Here is a 15671-nt window from a genome sequence, read left to right on the forward strand (position 1 = left end):
TGAAAAGTTAAACCAAAAACTGAGAGAAAATATTCACAACCTATATCAGATAGAGGAAATGTATCCTGGACTATGTAAACAATCCAATAATTAGAAAAGCAATCCAATTTTTTTAAGTGTCCAAATTATTTCAACATAACACTCAACCTACTCAACCAAACAATGTATGTAAATGACAACTGAGCCTACATCAGGAAATAGGAAGAAAAAAGTGAAGCACATTCAAAGATGCTTAATATCATTAGTCATTATGTGAATAAAAATTAAAACCATGCTATGGTTTAGATATAGTTTGAGTGTGTCCCCCAAGTGTCCATGTGTTGATGTTTAACCCCAATGTGAACCATGAAGAGAGTGAAAACATAACCCAAGTTTAGAAGTAGACCTTTGGAGACGTGGTCAGAATTAGATAAGGTCATCAGGGTGAAAGACACATGATTGAATACTGGTGGCTTTATGAGAAGGAGAGAGACCAGAGATACATGCACTGTCTCTTGCCGTGTGAAGCCCTCACTACCCAACTCAGAACTCTACCAGCAAGACTCAGTCTCTTGACCTTGAACCTACAGAACCATGATTAAAAAAAAAAAATAAACCTGTTATAAAGTCATCCAGTCTCAGGTACTTTGTTATAGTAACACCTACTAGAATAATACAGAAAATTGTTAATAGGGGTGGGATGGTTGCTAGTAATGAACCCGAAAATGTGGAAATAGGTCTGAAGCTGGATAATGGGAAGAGACTAGAAGAGTTTGGAGAAGGAGGCCAGAAAAAAAATCTAAAATACTGAAGGCAGAGCATTATAGGCAATTCTGATAAGAGCTCAGAAGAAGAGAATAGGGAAGAGCTAGACTGTCACAGAGATTAGATAAGTGGCCATGACCAGAATGCTGATGTCAATGAATATTCTACTGGAAATCAGACTAACGGTCACCAATGCATTGCGTCCATGCCCTAAGACTTTGTGGAAGGCTGGAATTAAGAATGATGGAAGATTCACAGTCATTTCTATTTGACAGTGTTGTAGAGATTCTAACCAGAGCAACTAGTCAAAAAAGAAAAAGAAAGAATACATCCAAATACATTGGACAGAAATAAGTAAAATCATTTCTTTTATTCAGATAACACAATCTTGAATATAAAAAAAATCCAAGGGATCCACTAAGAAAATTATTTTAATTGGTAAATAAGTTCAGCAATGTGATAGTATACAAGATCAATATACAAAAATCAACTGTTTTGCTATATACTATTAACAAACCACCCAGAAATAAACCTAAGAAAATAATCAAACAAAAAGAATAGCAGAGAGAATAAACTTAACAAATGAATGAAGCACAGCCTATATACTGAAAACTACAATACATAAATTAAAAAAATAAAGATCTAAATAAGCAGGAAAACATCCCATATTCAGGAATCAGAAGACAATATTGTTAAGATGGCAATGTATGGATTCGTTCAATGTATGAAAACTTAGCTTGTTTCTCTGCAAAAACAGACAAACTGATTCTAAAATTGAAATGGAAATGAATTAATAAGAAATCCAGAATAGTCAAGACAAATTTGATAAAGAAGAACAAATTTAGAGGAACTCACATTTCCTGGTTTCAAAATATACTACAAAATTTACCTCAAGACAGTATGATACTAGCATAAGAACAGACATAGATCAATGGAACAGAATTGAGAACCCAGAAATAAATCCCCACATCTACAGTCAATTGATTTTCAACAAGAGTGTAAAAACAATTTAAAAGGAAATATTCTTTTTAACAAATGATACTGGGACTTCTGGATATCCACACAAAAAAAGAATGAAGTTGGATTCCTAGCTCATACCATATATAAAACTTAACTCACAATGGATCCCAAACCTAATGCAAAAGATAAAACTCTTGGAACAGAAGATAGATACAAATTTTTAGGATCTTGGATTATAGAAAGATTTCTTAAGTATGATAACCAAAGCACAAGCAACCAAAGTAAAATACAGGTAAGTTGGATTTCATAAAATTAAGGACTTTTTAGGATCAAAAGGATGCAATCAAGAAAGTGAAAAAAAAAAACCCAACTCAGAATAGGAGAAAATATTTGCAAATCACGTATCTGACAAGGCACCTGTATTCAGAATAGTCAAAGAACTCTTAAAACTAAATAATAAAAAGACAATTCAAAAGGCAAAATATTTGAATAGACATTTCTCCAAATAAGATACACAAATAGCCAATGAACATATGAAGATATTCAACATCATTAACCATCAAATCAAAACCACAATGAGATACCATTTCATACCTACCTGGAGGAGCATACTTGCTTTCTTTCTATCTATCTATCTATCTATCTATCTATCTATCTATCTATCTATCTATATTTTTTTAAAAGGGAAAACAAGTATTGGTGAGGAAATGGTAAAACTGAAACTTTTGTACATTGATGAAGGACACATAAAATGGTGAAGGCACTTTGTAAAACAGTTTGATGGTCCCCCAAAATGATGGACATAGAGTTACCACGCAACTAAGAAATTCCACTCATATATTACAATATATATGAAAACATATGTCCACATGAAATTCTGAACATAAATGTTGATAGCACCATGATTAGTAATTGAAAAAAAGTAGGAACAACCTAAATAAATATCCAATAGCAGACGAATGAAATGTGGCATATCCACATAATAGAATATTATCAGGCTACAAAATGGAATGAAGTACTGATACATGTACAGCATTGACAAACCTTGAAAATATTAATCTAACTAAAAGAAGACAATCACAGAAGACCACATGTTATATAACTCTATGTGAAATATATAGAGTAGGAAAATACATAGAAACAGAAAATAGTGGTGCACTGGAACTGTGGAGGCAAGAAGAGGTAATATGGAATGACTAGCAAGAGGTATGAGGGTTTCTTTTTGGGACATTGAAATGTTCTAAAATTAGGTTGTGGTGGTGATTACACAGCTCTGTGAATATACTAAAAACACTTTAAATGGTTGATTTATGGTATATAAAAATATCTCAATAAAGCTATAAAAATACCAATACATGGCTTCCCTTTATATGAAGGCATGTCTAATAATCTGTAGGTGAGAAAAATTGGGTATTTAAAGGATAAGGAAAAACAAGAAAAGGAATAGAAGTTTAGATAGCACTTAATCTCAAGGTTACGGACGGAAAGAGGAACGTGCACAGCAACTGGGACTGTTTATTTCTTGACCTTGGTGGTGATCCCATGAGCATTCACTTTCAAATACCTTGTTAAATTCTACACTCATGTTTCATGCACTCTCTGTGTTATATTTCACAGTTTTAAATGTTTAAAAAGTAAAATAAAACTACAGAAAGCACTAGAAAATACCACCTTTTTAAACATAAGAAGTTATAAAGAGTGATAGATCTAATGTAGGACATAAAATTTTAAACAGAAAAAGTGATAACTTTAAGCAATGGCTAGGGTGCAGAGAAATAGGTACTACTACACAATATAGGTAATATGTAAACATTAGGACTGGTTTGTCAACATCTGTCAAAATCCTTAACTATGTGAATACCCTTTGGCAATAATTCTACATCTTGTGGAAACAAAGATGTGAATAAAGATTTGAATACAAAGATGATTGTAATAATGATACTGAATTACTTATAATAAAAATTTTTAAACAATATTATACTACAAACTAAAATGTTTCATGAATCTATATATCCTTTAAAATTATATATAATAGTATTGACTGTCATTAAAAGATTTCAATGTACTAAGTTAAAGGATATCATAAAACAGTATATTCAATATTATTTTTTAGAAACACACAAAGCAGATAACATGGAAGTTAGATAACAAAGTGTTAACAGTGGTTTTCTTCACACAAAATGAGGTTATATTATGGATGATTTTACTTTTTTCTTAGTCTGTATTTCTAATTTTTCCCCAATGGAGGAGAAAGTTACTTTTGGAAAGTAGTAGTTGATAGTGTACACCTTTAATATGAAGAAACTAAAATGGAATCTCATCTCTGTGGTTTTCTATAGAAACTATGAGAAAAATATAATCATGAGAAAAATATCAAATTCCAATATTCCTGAATAATATTCCTCAAAACTGTCAATATCATTAAAACAAAAGAAGTCAAGAAGAATATATGGAAACATGACTCCTAAATGTAATGTGGTACCTGGATGGGATCCTGAGAAATTGGACACTGGGTAAAAACTAAGAACATCTAAATAAACTATAAACATTAGTAAATAATAATGCATCAATATCAATTAACTTTAACAAATGTACCAGGTCAATGCAAGATGTTAGTAGGCAAAAATGGGAGCTGCATATATAGGAACTCTCCCCATGATGTAATTTTTTTTGTAAATCTACGCTGTTCTAAAAAGTATTTTTTAAAAAATTATAGCATCTGAGTCAAAATTTTTACTAGTCTTCAGTTTTCAGATGATTCTAACATTTTAATGTTAGAATATTTTGTATGTATAGAAAGAGAGAGAAGGAATAATATTTTGTAGAGTTTTTAAAGTTATAAAAGAAGTTCCCTGTGATACATATAGGAAGTTTTTGTATATGCAATACATATTATGTAACTATGTTTGTGTATAGAAGATCTCACCTATTTAAACCACTACATGAAATCCACTATATTTAAGTCACTATATTTCTATGTAGAAATAGAAGACATAATAATTATAAGAATTAGAAATATAATTATGTAAGAAATATAATATTAAATACATGACATTGTATTTTCCTGTGCTATGCTATGTGGTGTATTATAAGTACAGTGTTTATTTTGCTCAGTTAAAAAATTATGCCTCCCTTATTTCTTTTCTGACTAAATGTTGACCACTGAAATAGCACATCCTGTACTTCTAGAGGGAGCCAAGTTAGCAGAGAAAGTGCTTGCTAAAATAATTTTCTCTTTTTTCCTCAAAAGGGAAAGAGCCAGTGGTGGAGACCAGTTCTTCATTTAGGCTTACTATTAAAGCCCTATGGACATTGGTTCCCTTAAATTCAAATAAACTGTAGTCCTTTATGAAGCCTGCTGTGAAGACCAAAGGGAAAAGGCATTCCACTTGTTAAATGTTTATTATTTGAGCTTAGCAGCCAACTATAATAAGAGAGAGAGGAAGCTGTCTGCAAGCTGCATGCAGATTTAGCTACTCAAATTCCATGAATGTAAAATAGAACACTGAGGTTAAGCCCTTAAAATTTACTAGGCAGTAGCTTAAGGGAGGTGGTGTTGGTAATACAAGCTTGGAGCCACTACTATTTGGGTAAGTGATTTGAAGGTAGCTCAAGTCAACAAAGAATTAAAATTTTCAATATTGGGAAAACTGCTGCTTCCTCTTATTTTAAGAATCACACAGTTCACCCAAAGGAAAGGTACAAATCTCTTCTCACCTATGCCCTTTAAATTTGATCTGAAAATAAACATTTGTAGTTTTTTCAAAGCACAATTATCATCTGTTAACACTGGTATGAGGGATGACTAGAAGCTGAATGTTTCTTCCCTTATGCTGCATTTCATTGGATGTCTTCTCAATGAACTCAATGACTAACCAGCCTGCTTCAGTTCTTCTCCATTTACCTGTTTAATGTGTCTGTCATGATGTGATGTCTCAGATTTATTATCTATAGGAACATGCTTTAAAATCACTAGAGGATTGTGGCTATGAGTGCTAACCAACTAAAAAGTGCAAATGCAGTCGACTGGACTTTAGTAGACCTCATAACAAAATAAATTTTGTAAAAAGATAAACATACATATAATGTACTATTTACCCAGTTCCCAGGCCATGACACAAACTCAAGGTAAACAAATTGGAGAAAAACTTTTTTTTTTGCATGAACTACATCTTTAATCCACAAAAATAAAAGATGTAAATAAAAATGAACTCTAAGGCAAAAAGGTTTAACTGTCTCATAAACATAAAAAAATATAAAACTGGGCCTGGCCTCAGGAATTCGGGGCTCAAGTACTGGTTCTGCTGCTAATTAAGCATCTTCTTGAACAAAGGTGCTTAACTCCCTGGGCTCCAGTTTTCCCCATTTCTAACGTGATGAGATTGGAGCCAACATCTGTCACAAGACTGAGGATCAAAAACTTTAGCAAGTATGTATTCAATTAAAACATGATGCAGGGCATATTTTAACTAATCATCTATTACATAATAACAGTAATAGCTATTATTTTAAGTGCCCAATCTGTGCCAGAACAATATTACATGAGGTTCTTATATTCATTATCTACCTTAATCTTCACTTTAACTTCCAAGGGAAATCAAGCTTGATAAGCACACACTCAGAAAAAGGTAAGAAACTTGCCTAGGATCATAAAGCTGGTAATAAATGGCAAAACTATGGTTCAAAACAGTCTGGATCTAAAGTCCATGCTCTTTCACTAGCCCCTTAGAATTAATCTAGCACTGATAGGTAATGAGGCATTCAAGGCAGAGAGTTTTCCAGACAAATATATTTAACTTCCCATTTTTATGTAAATCTGTCTAAAAACTATGAAGCACACATCTCTTCTGTTTTAACAAACAAATCAAAGTGGAAGCCTTTCTTCAACATGGGACCATAATTGTGGACATTCTGATGTGGATAGAACCCGTGTGGATAATGTGTGAGGCTATATGCCCTGATGGTCAGCAAATCCAGCCTCTTGGGTTTCCTTATTTCTCTTCTTGCTAAGTCTGAGCTGCCTGGCTCAGGAACTGACAGAACTTCTCTGCCCCTGGCCTCTGCCCCAGCTACACACTGTAGTCAGGAAATCAGATAATTTATCTGAATAAATCTAAGTCAATATGACCCTGAGAATCAAGCTTGAAGGTGGCTCCTAATATATACATTACATAATCTAGTTCCGCTATTTTCTTGTTTCCTTACAGATTGTAGCTGTGTTCTGTACACACAAAAGTTCCTGAAGTCAGGCCTCCAGATAAATGGAGGCATATTAAAATAATATCATCTTTCACAATTCACCTGATCGCTTTAGATCACCTGATGCAGTTCATTTTGCTGAACTGCATTCTTACTGTTCTAAAAAAACAGAAATTGCCATTTAAAATACACAAACTCTAAAGCCTATTGTAGAGCAAATTCTTCAAGAGATTTGTTTGTATTTACTTGCAAAATATCTGAAACATAACATGAATTAAATGGTCTCACTGAAAAATAACATTATCATGATGGTAAATTCAGTATTAAACTATAAACCAGAAAGTGGTAATGAGAGCCAAATGTATTCAAGAAAAGCTTTCCTTAGCTTAAATGCAACCTCTTCCCAACACCTCATATCTCATCCCTGACCTGACCAGTAGAGGGAATGGATAAGTACCCCCAATCCCACGCATGGACACATAGCACTTAGTTGCTTATGGGTATGTCATCTTCTTCCTGAACACATAAAATGTAAACATACAAGGGAAAGAAAGTTTCTAACTCATTTTTTGCCTCTATTCCCAAAGCCTTACATAGCACCTTCCATGTAGCAAGTGTCTCAACAGTGTGAATGAATAAAAGTCTCATTCATTCATCCTGTAAATGTCTAATGTTTCCTCTTCTACCACCACCCCTCCTCTCCCATCCCTTCCTGGAAAAAACACAAAGTACTGTCTTCTGTGAGATTGCTAAAAGTATCTGTATAAAGCAGTAGTAGAAGACAAACTCCCTACGAGTAAATGGCAGAAGGATCAGCAGAGTAGAGGGAAGAGAGTGGGAGATGGGAAGGTGGGGTAAAGGTACTAGGGGCTGAATTAGAACAAAACATATTCCATGCTTTTATAATTATGTCAGAATAAATTATTCAACTGTCATGTATTATTAAAAAGAACCTATTTTTTAAAAAAGACAGAATCCCTATTTTAAGAGGAAGATCACAGTGAGGTTCCAAGGGGGGAAAAAAAAAATCAGTGCTTCTTTTATCATATACCATTAACAAATGCAAGGTTATCCACTTTCAACACACAGGGTTAATATATAAAAATAATATGCCCTCTCACTAATAGTTAAAACAGATAATCTCAGCTTTAGAATTTACTCTGTCCTTTAACTACATTAGTCACTTTTTACCTTTTTGAAAGTGATATGTTTGAGTGTTGAAGACAGTACAGTACCAATACTTCAAGTTTGTTCATCTCGATTTCAGACTAAACATAAAACATACCGTTCCACATTCAGAACCCCTATTCATCTCATCATTTCATGCCTGCTGCCACCTGTTTACCATGCAATACCAACTTTATTAACGTAAGTTCTACAGTAAACTAAAACATTCTCTCAATACCTGTTAACTTTGGATTTTTTCCAGTTGACTTTTTTAATACCCAAATCCACATATGATTCAGTGAGTTCTATATTTAATTCTCCTTCTGAGTCATTTGGAGGTATTCCTAGTTTTGCAGCAGATTCATAGAGAGAAATTTCATCTTTTAGTTCTGTTAATTCCTCCTGCAACACAAAATTATTGAAAAAATTTTTTAATAGATCTTGATTTTTATTAAGTGCTTAACATTGTCTGATTAAATTACCCTTTTAAAATTTTTTTAATTGATTTTTAAAAAATAAATAACAGCGGAATGCATTATAATTCTTATTACACATATATAGCACAATTTTTCATATCTCTGGTTGTATATCATAGTGGGGTAGGGAGGGGGGAGCATGGGAGGAATAGATGAACTTTAGATAGGGCAGAGGGGTGGGAGGGGAAGGGAGGGGGCAGGGGGTTAGCAAGGATGGTGGAATGTGATGGACATCATTATCCAAAGTACATGTATAAAGACACAAATTGGTGAAAATTATTTCTATTATTTTCCTATATGACAAAATCAGTCATTATATCTGTATCAAAATTTATTTTAAGGATCAAAAGGCAGAAAAACTTCTTCAAGTACATTATTACCATGCATTATAAATAACTTTATAAAGACATAGATATATATATGAGGTTTTTAAGAAAACTGAATGAATACATAAACGAATGAATGAGAAAACATTCGTCTTAGTTTCTCTAAGACGTCTCTTGCTAACATTTTGTCCTATATGAAAAGCATCTCTTGAGCTGAGATGCTGATGGTAGTGTCTCTGGCTTACAAGAGCAGAGGACAAAGTAGGTGGGTTGCCAAGAACCTATTATACTTTCACCTGCCAGTGGCAAAAAAGCAAAATACTTCTTTCAGTGGAGATAATACTGGAACTCCTCTCCAGTGTTTCTTGTCTGTTCAGTGGAAAATGTGAGTAGTACTTAAGGAGGATGTGAAAAAAACTGTAGTCAAATTAAGAATTCCCCACACTTAACTGGGCATGGTGATATATGTCTGTAATCTCATCAGCTCAGAAGGCTGAGGCAGGAGGACTGCAAGTTAAAAGCCAGGCTTAGCAATTTAGGGAGGCCCTAAGGAACTTAGAAAGAATCTGTCTCAAAATTTAAAAAAACTAAAAAAGAGCTGGAGATGTAGGACAGTAGTACCTACTGGTACCAAAAAAAAAAAAAAAAAAGAATTTCCCATACTTGTACCTAAACTTTTCTCTGGAGTACACCTCCAGATATAAGGAGGCATGAAGGAGGACATAGAAGGAGATGACAGGGCCCTGGCTCTGCAGTAAGACAGACCTGGGCTTGGAGACCAAATGGTGTGGGTAAGACTATGAACACCTCCTACAGGCTGGCATGAAAAGGGTCCAGCCACCTCTATCACAGAGTAATCTAAACTTCAAAAAAGTGATGTAATCACTGCCTAAAGCAGCTATCCAGAAAGTCTCTTCCAAGCTGCAATACTCACTTGCAAAGCCTTGTTCATGTTCTCGCTTATAGTGTGTGCCTTTTGTGCTTGCTGCAGCTGGAGCCGTAGCTGAGCCACTTCCTGTATTGAGCCTGTAGAGGAAAAAAATCACAGGATACGCTAAATTAAAGGGAGAAAGGTACGTGTGGTCCAAAGAACTTGAATCCACTGTGCTATGGAAGGTGCAGTTCTGTTTTATTACCCTCAAGGAATAGGGACCTCAGCAGACTTTGCAAAGATCTCATATGGCCCCATATGTCCTTGGGGAGCCAAAGGTGTAGGTTACTGTGACCTTGTTATAAATCAAATCAGCCACATCTACAAACACTAGCACTCCAGAAGTCTTTTAACAGGAGTAAAACATTCTAAATCACAGAAAGAAAAAAAATCCTGTGGAATTCATTTCTAACCATTTCTACCCTCCACTAAGAAAACTACATCTTGCTGCTTTTAGCTTTTTTCTAATTGTTTTTATTTCTACCACTTCCACCTCTATATGTGAAAAAAGTATATTAAGGTTGTGCTTCCTGAAACTTTAGCAAACTAATATGTTAAATGTACTAGGGGAGATACCCATTTAAAGGGATTTTATTGGGTTTCCTCAAAAGAAAATGACCATCTGGGAAATTACTAAGCAAAGTAGTCAAGGCATATTATGCATTTAAAGGAAATCATATTGTGAAATCCTTTAATGGCCGGGAAAAGAGCTCACCAAGTTATGCCAAGTGAGAAAAATGGATCCATAACTAAACAGGAAGGGGGACCTAAAATCTGACCCACCTAAATAAATATACATACACATATACACAGTCAGTCCTTGACCTCAGTGCTTTCAAGCTGTGAGTAAACCACCCTTTTCCATATCGTACCCAAAAGTCTCAAGTGCCCTTCATATGCCAAAGTAGGACTTTCAGATTTCATTTAATGAATAACCATTGATTTTTGTTCATAGTGTGAGCAGTTCACCAGAAAATGGGCTGTTTTGTCTGTATGCAGACAAATGGACAATTATTTTATTGATTTACCCTAAAATAATTTTATAAGGAATAAAACTATTGCTAGCATCAAAAGGACAGGAAGCCAATGTCTCAAACTTAATACCAAGAGACCATTCTAGAAATCTTAAGAACAACAAAAATGTTAACTCTCTGGCTTCAATGACCGGGTTAAGTGGCTATTCCATTGTGAGGGGAAAAAAACTGAAGAAGTTATACAAAAGGATAGAACTATACATATCATCAAATATTGGGTTTACAAAAAGCAAAATATAATGAGATTTTATAATTATTTTAGTTTTCAAAAACAGAATTCACTTTATATACTTTATTGTTGAATTGTACATATTAGGCTTTAGTATATTTTCAGAAATGTACTATAAACAGAAGCAGGGCATTACCTATGCATATGTATTCATTTATTTTGAAGAAATAATACATTCAAACATTAATAATTTTTATCTCTGAGTAGTAGGATTATTGGTTTTCAATTCAATACACTTGTCAGCATTTTCAAAATTATCTAATAAAAATGATCTGTGCCTTTATACCTATATAACAATATTTTTTTTAAAAAAGAAATTTGTCACTGGTTGTCTTCTCTGTTGACATTTTCTGGGTTTTTATCAACCATGGTTCCTACTGTGTTCTCTCTAAACATTACACTGGGCTTCTGGGGAGACAGTAGCCCAACAAGGCACCCACCTGACTGCAACAACTGGGCACACTGTTGTTGACTCTCTTCCAGACTCTTCGTCAACCTGTTAATGATCTCAGTTTTTTCTAATTTGGCAGCTTCTTGACTCCTTTCCAGTTGTTTCACGTGATCTTTCAAATGAGAACAAATATCTTCCTACATAGAAAAAGGATTCAAGAAGTCATTTTCAGGATCAATTTTAAGAAATATTAGACTGAAATTTTGATACATTGTCGGATTTTAAATCAAATATATACTCATCACGTTGCAGCATCACTTTTCGGGGACTAAGTGCGCAAGACTGGGAGTCAAAAGAAAAAACATGTATGATCTTAAGCTCAATATCTCAGTTGGCTTCTTTCGTAATTATGCTGATAAAGGTGATTCCTAAAGTCCCCTTTTACTCCACATTCACAAAATCACAAAATAAAGTTAGATTTTATTTATGCCACAGGAAACGAATTACAATTCTTCTCTGCATTTTATGCTACCAGTTTAAGTATATGTATACATATTTAGGCAGACCAGTTTGAATCATGGAATTTGTATCCTAGGACAGTAAGGATATAGATAAACACATGGAAACTCACTCTACTCTAAGCAGCCAAAAGCTCGCTCTGTTCAGGATAGCCAAAAATAATCTTTCCCTTCTCTGAACTTTTTTAAAACTTGATCTGTTTCTCTCTTATGCTTCTTTTTCTTCCTTTTATATGTCTTATTTCCTTAATTTTTTCCTTGAAGATGCCTCTACTGTGCCTTATATACAGTAGCTACTACAGTAAGCATTTAAAAACTGAATGACAATAAAAAAACAGACAGGGTAAATGAGTGTGAGTGTGTGTGTATGGGGATGTATAAATAATACAGAATATATAAACAATACACTCAAGTTTCTCCAAAAAGAAAATGTGCTTGGGAGTACAAGCCATGGAAATCCAAAACCCAGGTAGAAGAAATCATCACCTCATTAAAAAAATGGCTACCCTGGCTGAATTTCAGGCAAATGGCAGAACACCAAGAGGCATTAGAATAGATATAGATAGTTGATTGAAATTCTTGAAAGAGAGAGGAAAAAAAAAAAAAAAGTAGTTAAGAGAATATCAAGAAGGGGCTTTGAAGCAGAGAGAAGGAAGGCCTTTGGTGCCAGATCCACAGAATAACCTAAAGCCCAAAAATGCTTTAAGAATACATAAGTACATCCCAAAAAGAAACTAACATAAGTTTCCTAAACATAGGAAAGGGATTCTAAAAGCTCTCATTTTACTTTAAAAATTCATGTAAATTTTTTGTGCTATTTCATAATGTAGCTGTGTTTGCTTTAAAAATTTTCTACCAAATTTTTTAGTAAAATGAAGCTTCTAGAAACTAGTCCATGTTTATTCAGCACTGCAAACCTCTTGGCATACTGCTGCTGATTCCCAGGCCAGCTTGAGAAGCACAGTTCTAAAGCTCCACCAGCTTAAAGAAAGGTAATACACCATCAAGGAGATAATCAAAGATCGTAATATGATACTTCTACAAATGGGAGGAGGTAAAGTAAAGTTGGGAGAAGATAGTGCAAGACATAATAACTATTAGGAAATAGTTCCCTCTCCCATTCTTTGTCATTAGAGAAACTCCATGAGCTCCAAGGAAACCGTTTCTTCCCATCTTTTCTCTTACACTAAAAAAAACTTAACAGTCAAAATAAAAAAGAATTGTACATGGTGTTTGTACATGTATAACAATCTTTTCTACACAGAATGATATCTTAAGGAAAATATTAAATGATATTATTTTATAAGATACATATTTCTCAAAATATACCAGTTACAGACATTCAAAAAAACCCAACTCTCTTACAGATTGTTACTCCCTCCCATCCCATGGAATTAGAGAATTCTGTCTTACAAAATGATTAAATACCAATTCATGACTTAAAAACCAACAAACTTGATCAAGAAGAACGTCTTCATCTGATTTAAAAAAAAAAACCAAAACACTAAAACTAAACCTAACAGTGAAAACTTGAAGTTTTCCCACAAAGATCAGGAAAAAGGCAAGGATGACCCTCTGATCACTGCTTTTCAACATCATACTGGAAAATTCTACTCAATGCAATAAAACAATAAAAGGAAATAAAAAGTACACAGATTGGAAAGGATGAAAAATACATTTACCCATAGACAATATGACCATCCTGGCACTAATAAGTGATTATAGCAAGTTTGTAGAATCCAAGGTTAATCCAAAAAAGTCAATTGTTTTTCTATATACCAATAATGAGCAAGTAGAACTTAAATTAAATATTTAAAACACAATATCATTTATATTAGCATCCCCAAAACATGAAATACATATAAATCTAAAATATATAAAAGCTCTTTAAAACTATAAAACTCTGGTGAAAGAAATCAATGAAGAACTAAATATATGAACAAGTATTCCATGTTCATGAAATAAATACCCAATATTGTCAGGATGTCACTTTTTTCCAATTTTTATCTACAGATTCAACGCAAACCTAATCAAAATCCCAGCTAATTATTTTGTGGATACTAACAAACTGAATAACACTAAAGTTTTACATGAAAAATTCCATATATCACTCTCTAGTGAAAGATATTAATAATGGAACAGATTATGTATATGTGGGGAAATAGGGACTATGGGAAATGCTGTTATTTCCACTCAACTTTGGTATAAACCTAAAACTGCTCAAAAAAAATTATATACGCATATACACATAATTTAACTTACAAAAGCCTGTTTACAACTTTTATGTTTAGTTGTTCAGGAAAAGGTTGTTGAATAGATGAGATAATAGGATTCGTTTACAATTTAGTTGTTCATTCCCACTAAGAACAGTATCTTTATGAAGCAAGAATTTTCAATCTTTTGCAAGAGAAGCACGGACCTCTTAGAAAATCTTAAAAAGGTGATAGGTCTTTTCCACAAAATTGTGCACTCTCACCCCAATAGAAAATCTTACCCATCATTTCAGAGGATTCATAGACTCCCTGGAGCTTAGTCATGTACTGCCTTAGGAGGTTCCAAACCTCTGTAACTAGCAAAACTTACTATGTGTGAACATTTACTCTTAACACTGTGTACATACAGTATACAGAAACAGTTATGCATGATTACATAAGAGCCATTCAATCTAGCTAGTGGAGTAAATCTAGCTATTTACTCAATTTCAACAAGGTAAATTATCCAGTACCTTACCACTATTTTCCAAGAGTTGTTTTATTTTTTATGTATACTGGAGAAAGAGTTAGATGAAAGGGAATATTTTATACCTCTTTGGTAAATTTGTTAAAAAAAAAAAGAAGGGCAAAATGTAGTATGTATGGATAGTTATCAGTTATGTAAGAAATTCTAAATTAACTCTGTAGAGAACATACTCATGCATTTTTCTAGTTTCAAGAAGACATCTCTGCCAGGTTTCTGTTCACGATTAAAAGGCTCAGGGGTTACTCTAGTTGAACTGGGCTAACTGGGGGGCGCAAAATAACCACACAAGAGACACAAATATCTTTTTCTTTGGGGTCGCTGTGATGGCTCCTCTGACCTTAAGGGTCCGAAGGAAGACAGAGAGAGAGCACGTGCTGACCCCTTTTATTGAGGAGAAGCTATTCAAATGAGGCAAGGGGTAAGGTTTCAGGGGGCTGAGTCTATCTTCATGATGTCCACTGTCAGCAGGTTGACTGACATCTGGGTAGGTCACACCCAAAGGCACAGTAAGAGAGGGGGACACACACAAGGCACTTCCATGGAAGATTCTATCCTAAACAGGGCAAGGGATTATATTACAAAGAAACAGGTGAACATAGCTCCACCCATGGGGCAGTAAGGAAGACAAGCCTGGGCAGGAAGACACAAGTCACTGGAACCCTAGAAGAGCAGGGCAGTCTAGCGGCATGGGTGCCTGATGCCACATCTCCCAGCAGGGGCAATAACCCAGCCTCATGCAAGGTTGGTCTCCCACACATCTCCCTGGCTCCTAGTTGATTTTATAGCACTTACCTAATCAGGAATCTCAATTTGGATTCTGAGATAATAAGTACTGCTAACCCAATAGATAACAATTTGACAGCACAGAAAGGATACCATAAAAACATTCCCAGAAACAACCAACCATAGCCCCTTTGGAATCATCACCTTGTTAAGCAAATGTGCAAATATGTTAAT

At 34.2% G+C, this 15671-nt stretch overlaps 1 protein-coding gene across 1 annotated transcript in view; it reads right to left on the minus strand.

Moving 5' to 3' along the window:
* The window catches only part of Cep152 (centrosomal protein 152), a 78487-nt gene that overhangs the window by 40937 nt on the left and 21879 nt on the right, over positions 1-15671 (minus strand). The window contains exons 10-12 of the mRNA XM_026391992.2: positions 11507-11654; positions 9807-9898; positions 8309-8472 (exon numbers count right to left, since the gene is read on the minus strand). Coding sequence (XP_026247777.2) covers positions 8309-8472; positions 9807-9898; positions 11507-11654 — 404 coding nt within the window. The remainder of the gene's footprint in view (positions 1-8308; positions 8473-9806; positions 9899-11506; positions 11655-15671) is intronic.

Source organism: Urocitellus parryii, chromosome 6 (genome assembly GCF_045843805.1).
Source record: "Urocitellus parryii isolate mUroPar1 chromosome 6, mUroPar1.hap1, whole genome shotgun sequence".
Lineage (NCBI taxonomy): Eukaryota > Metazoa > Chordata > Mammalia > Rodentia > Sciuridae > Urocitellus > Urocitellus parryii.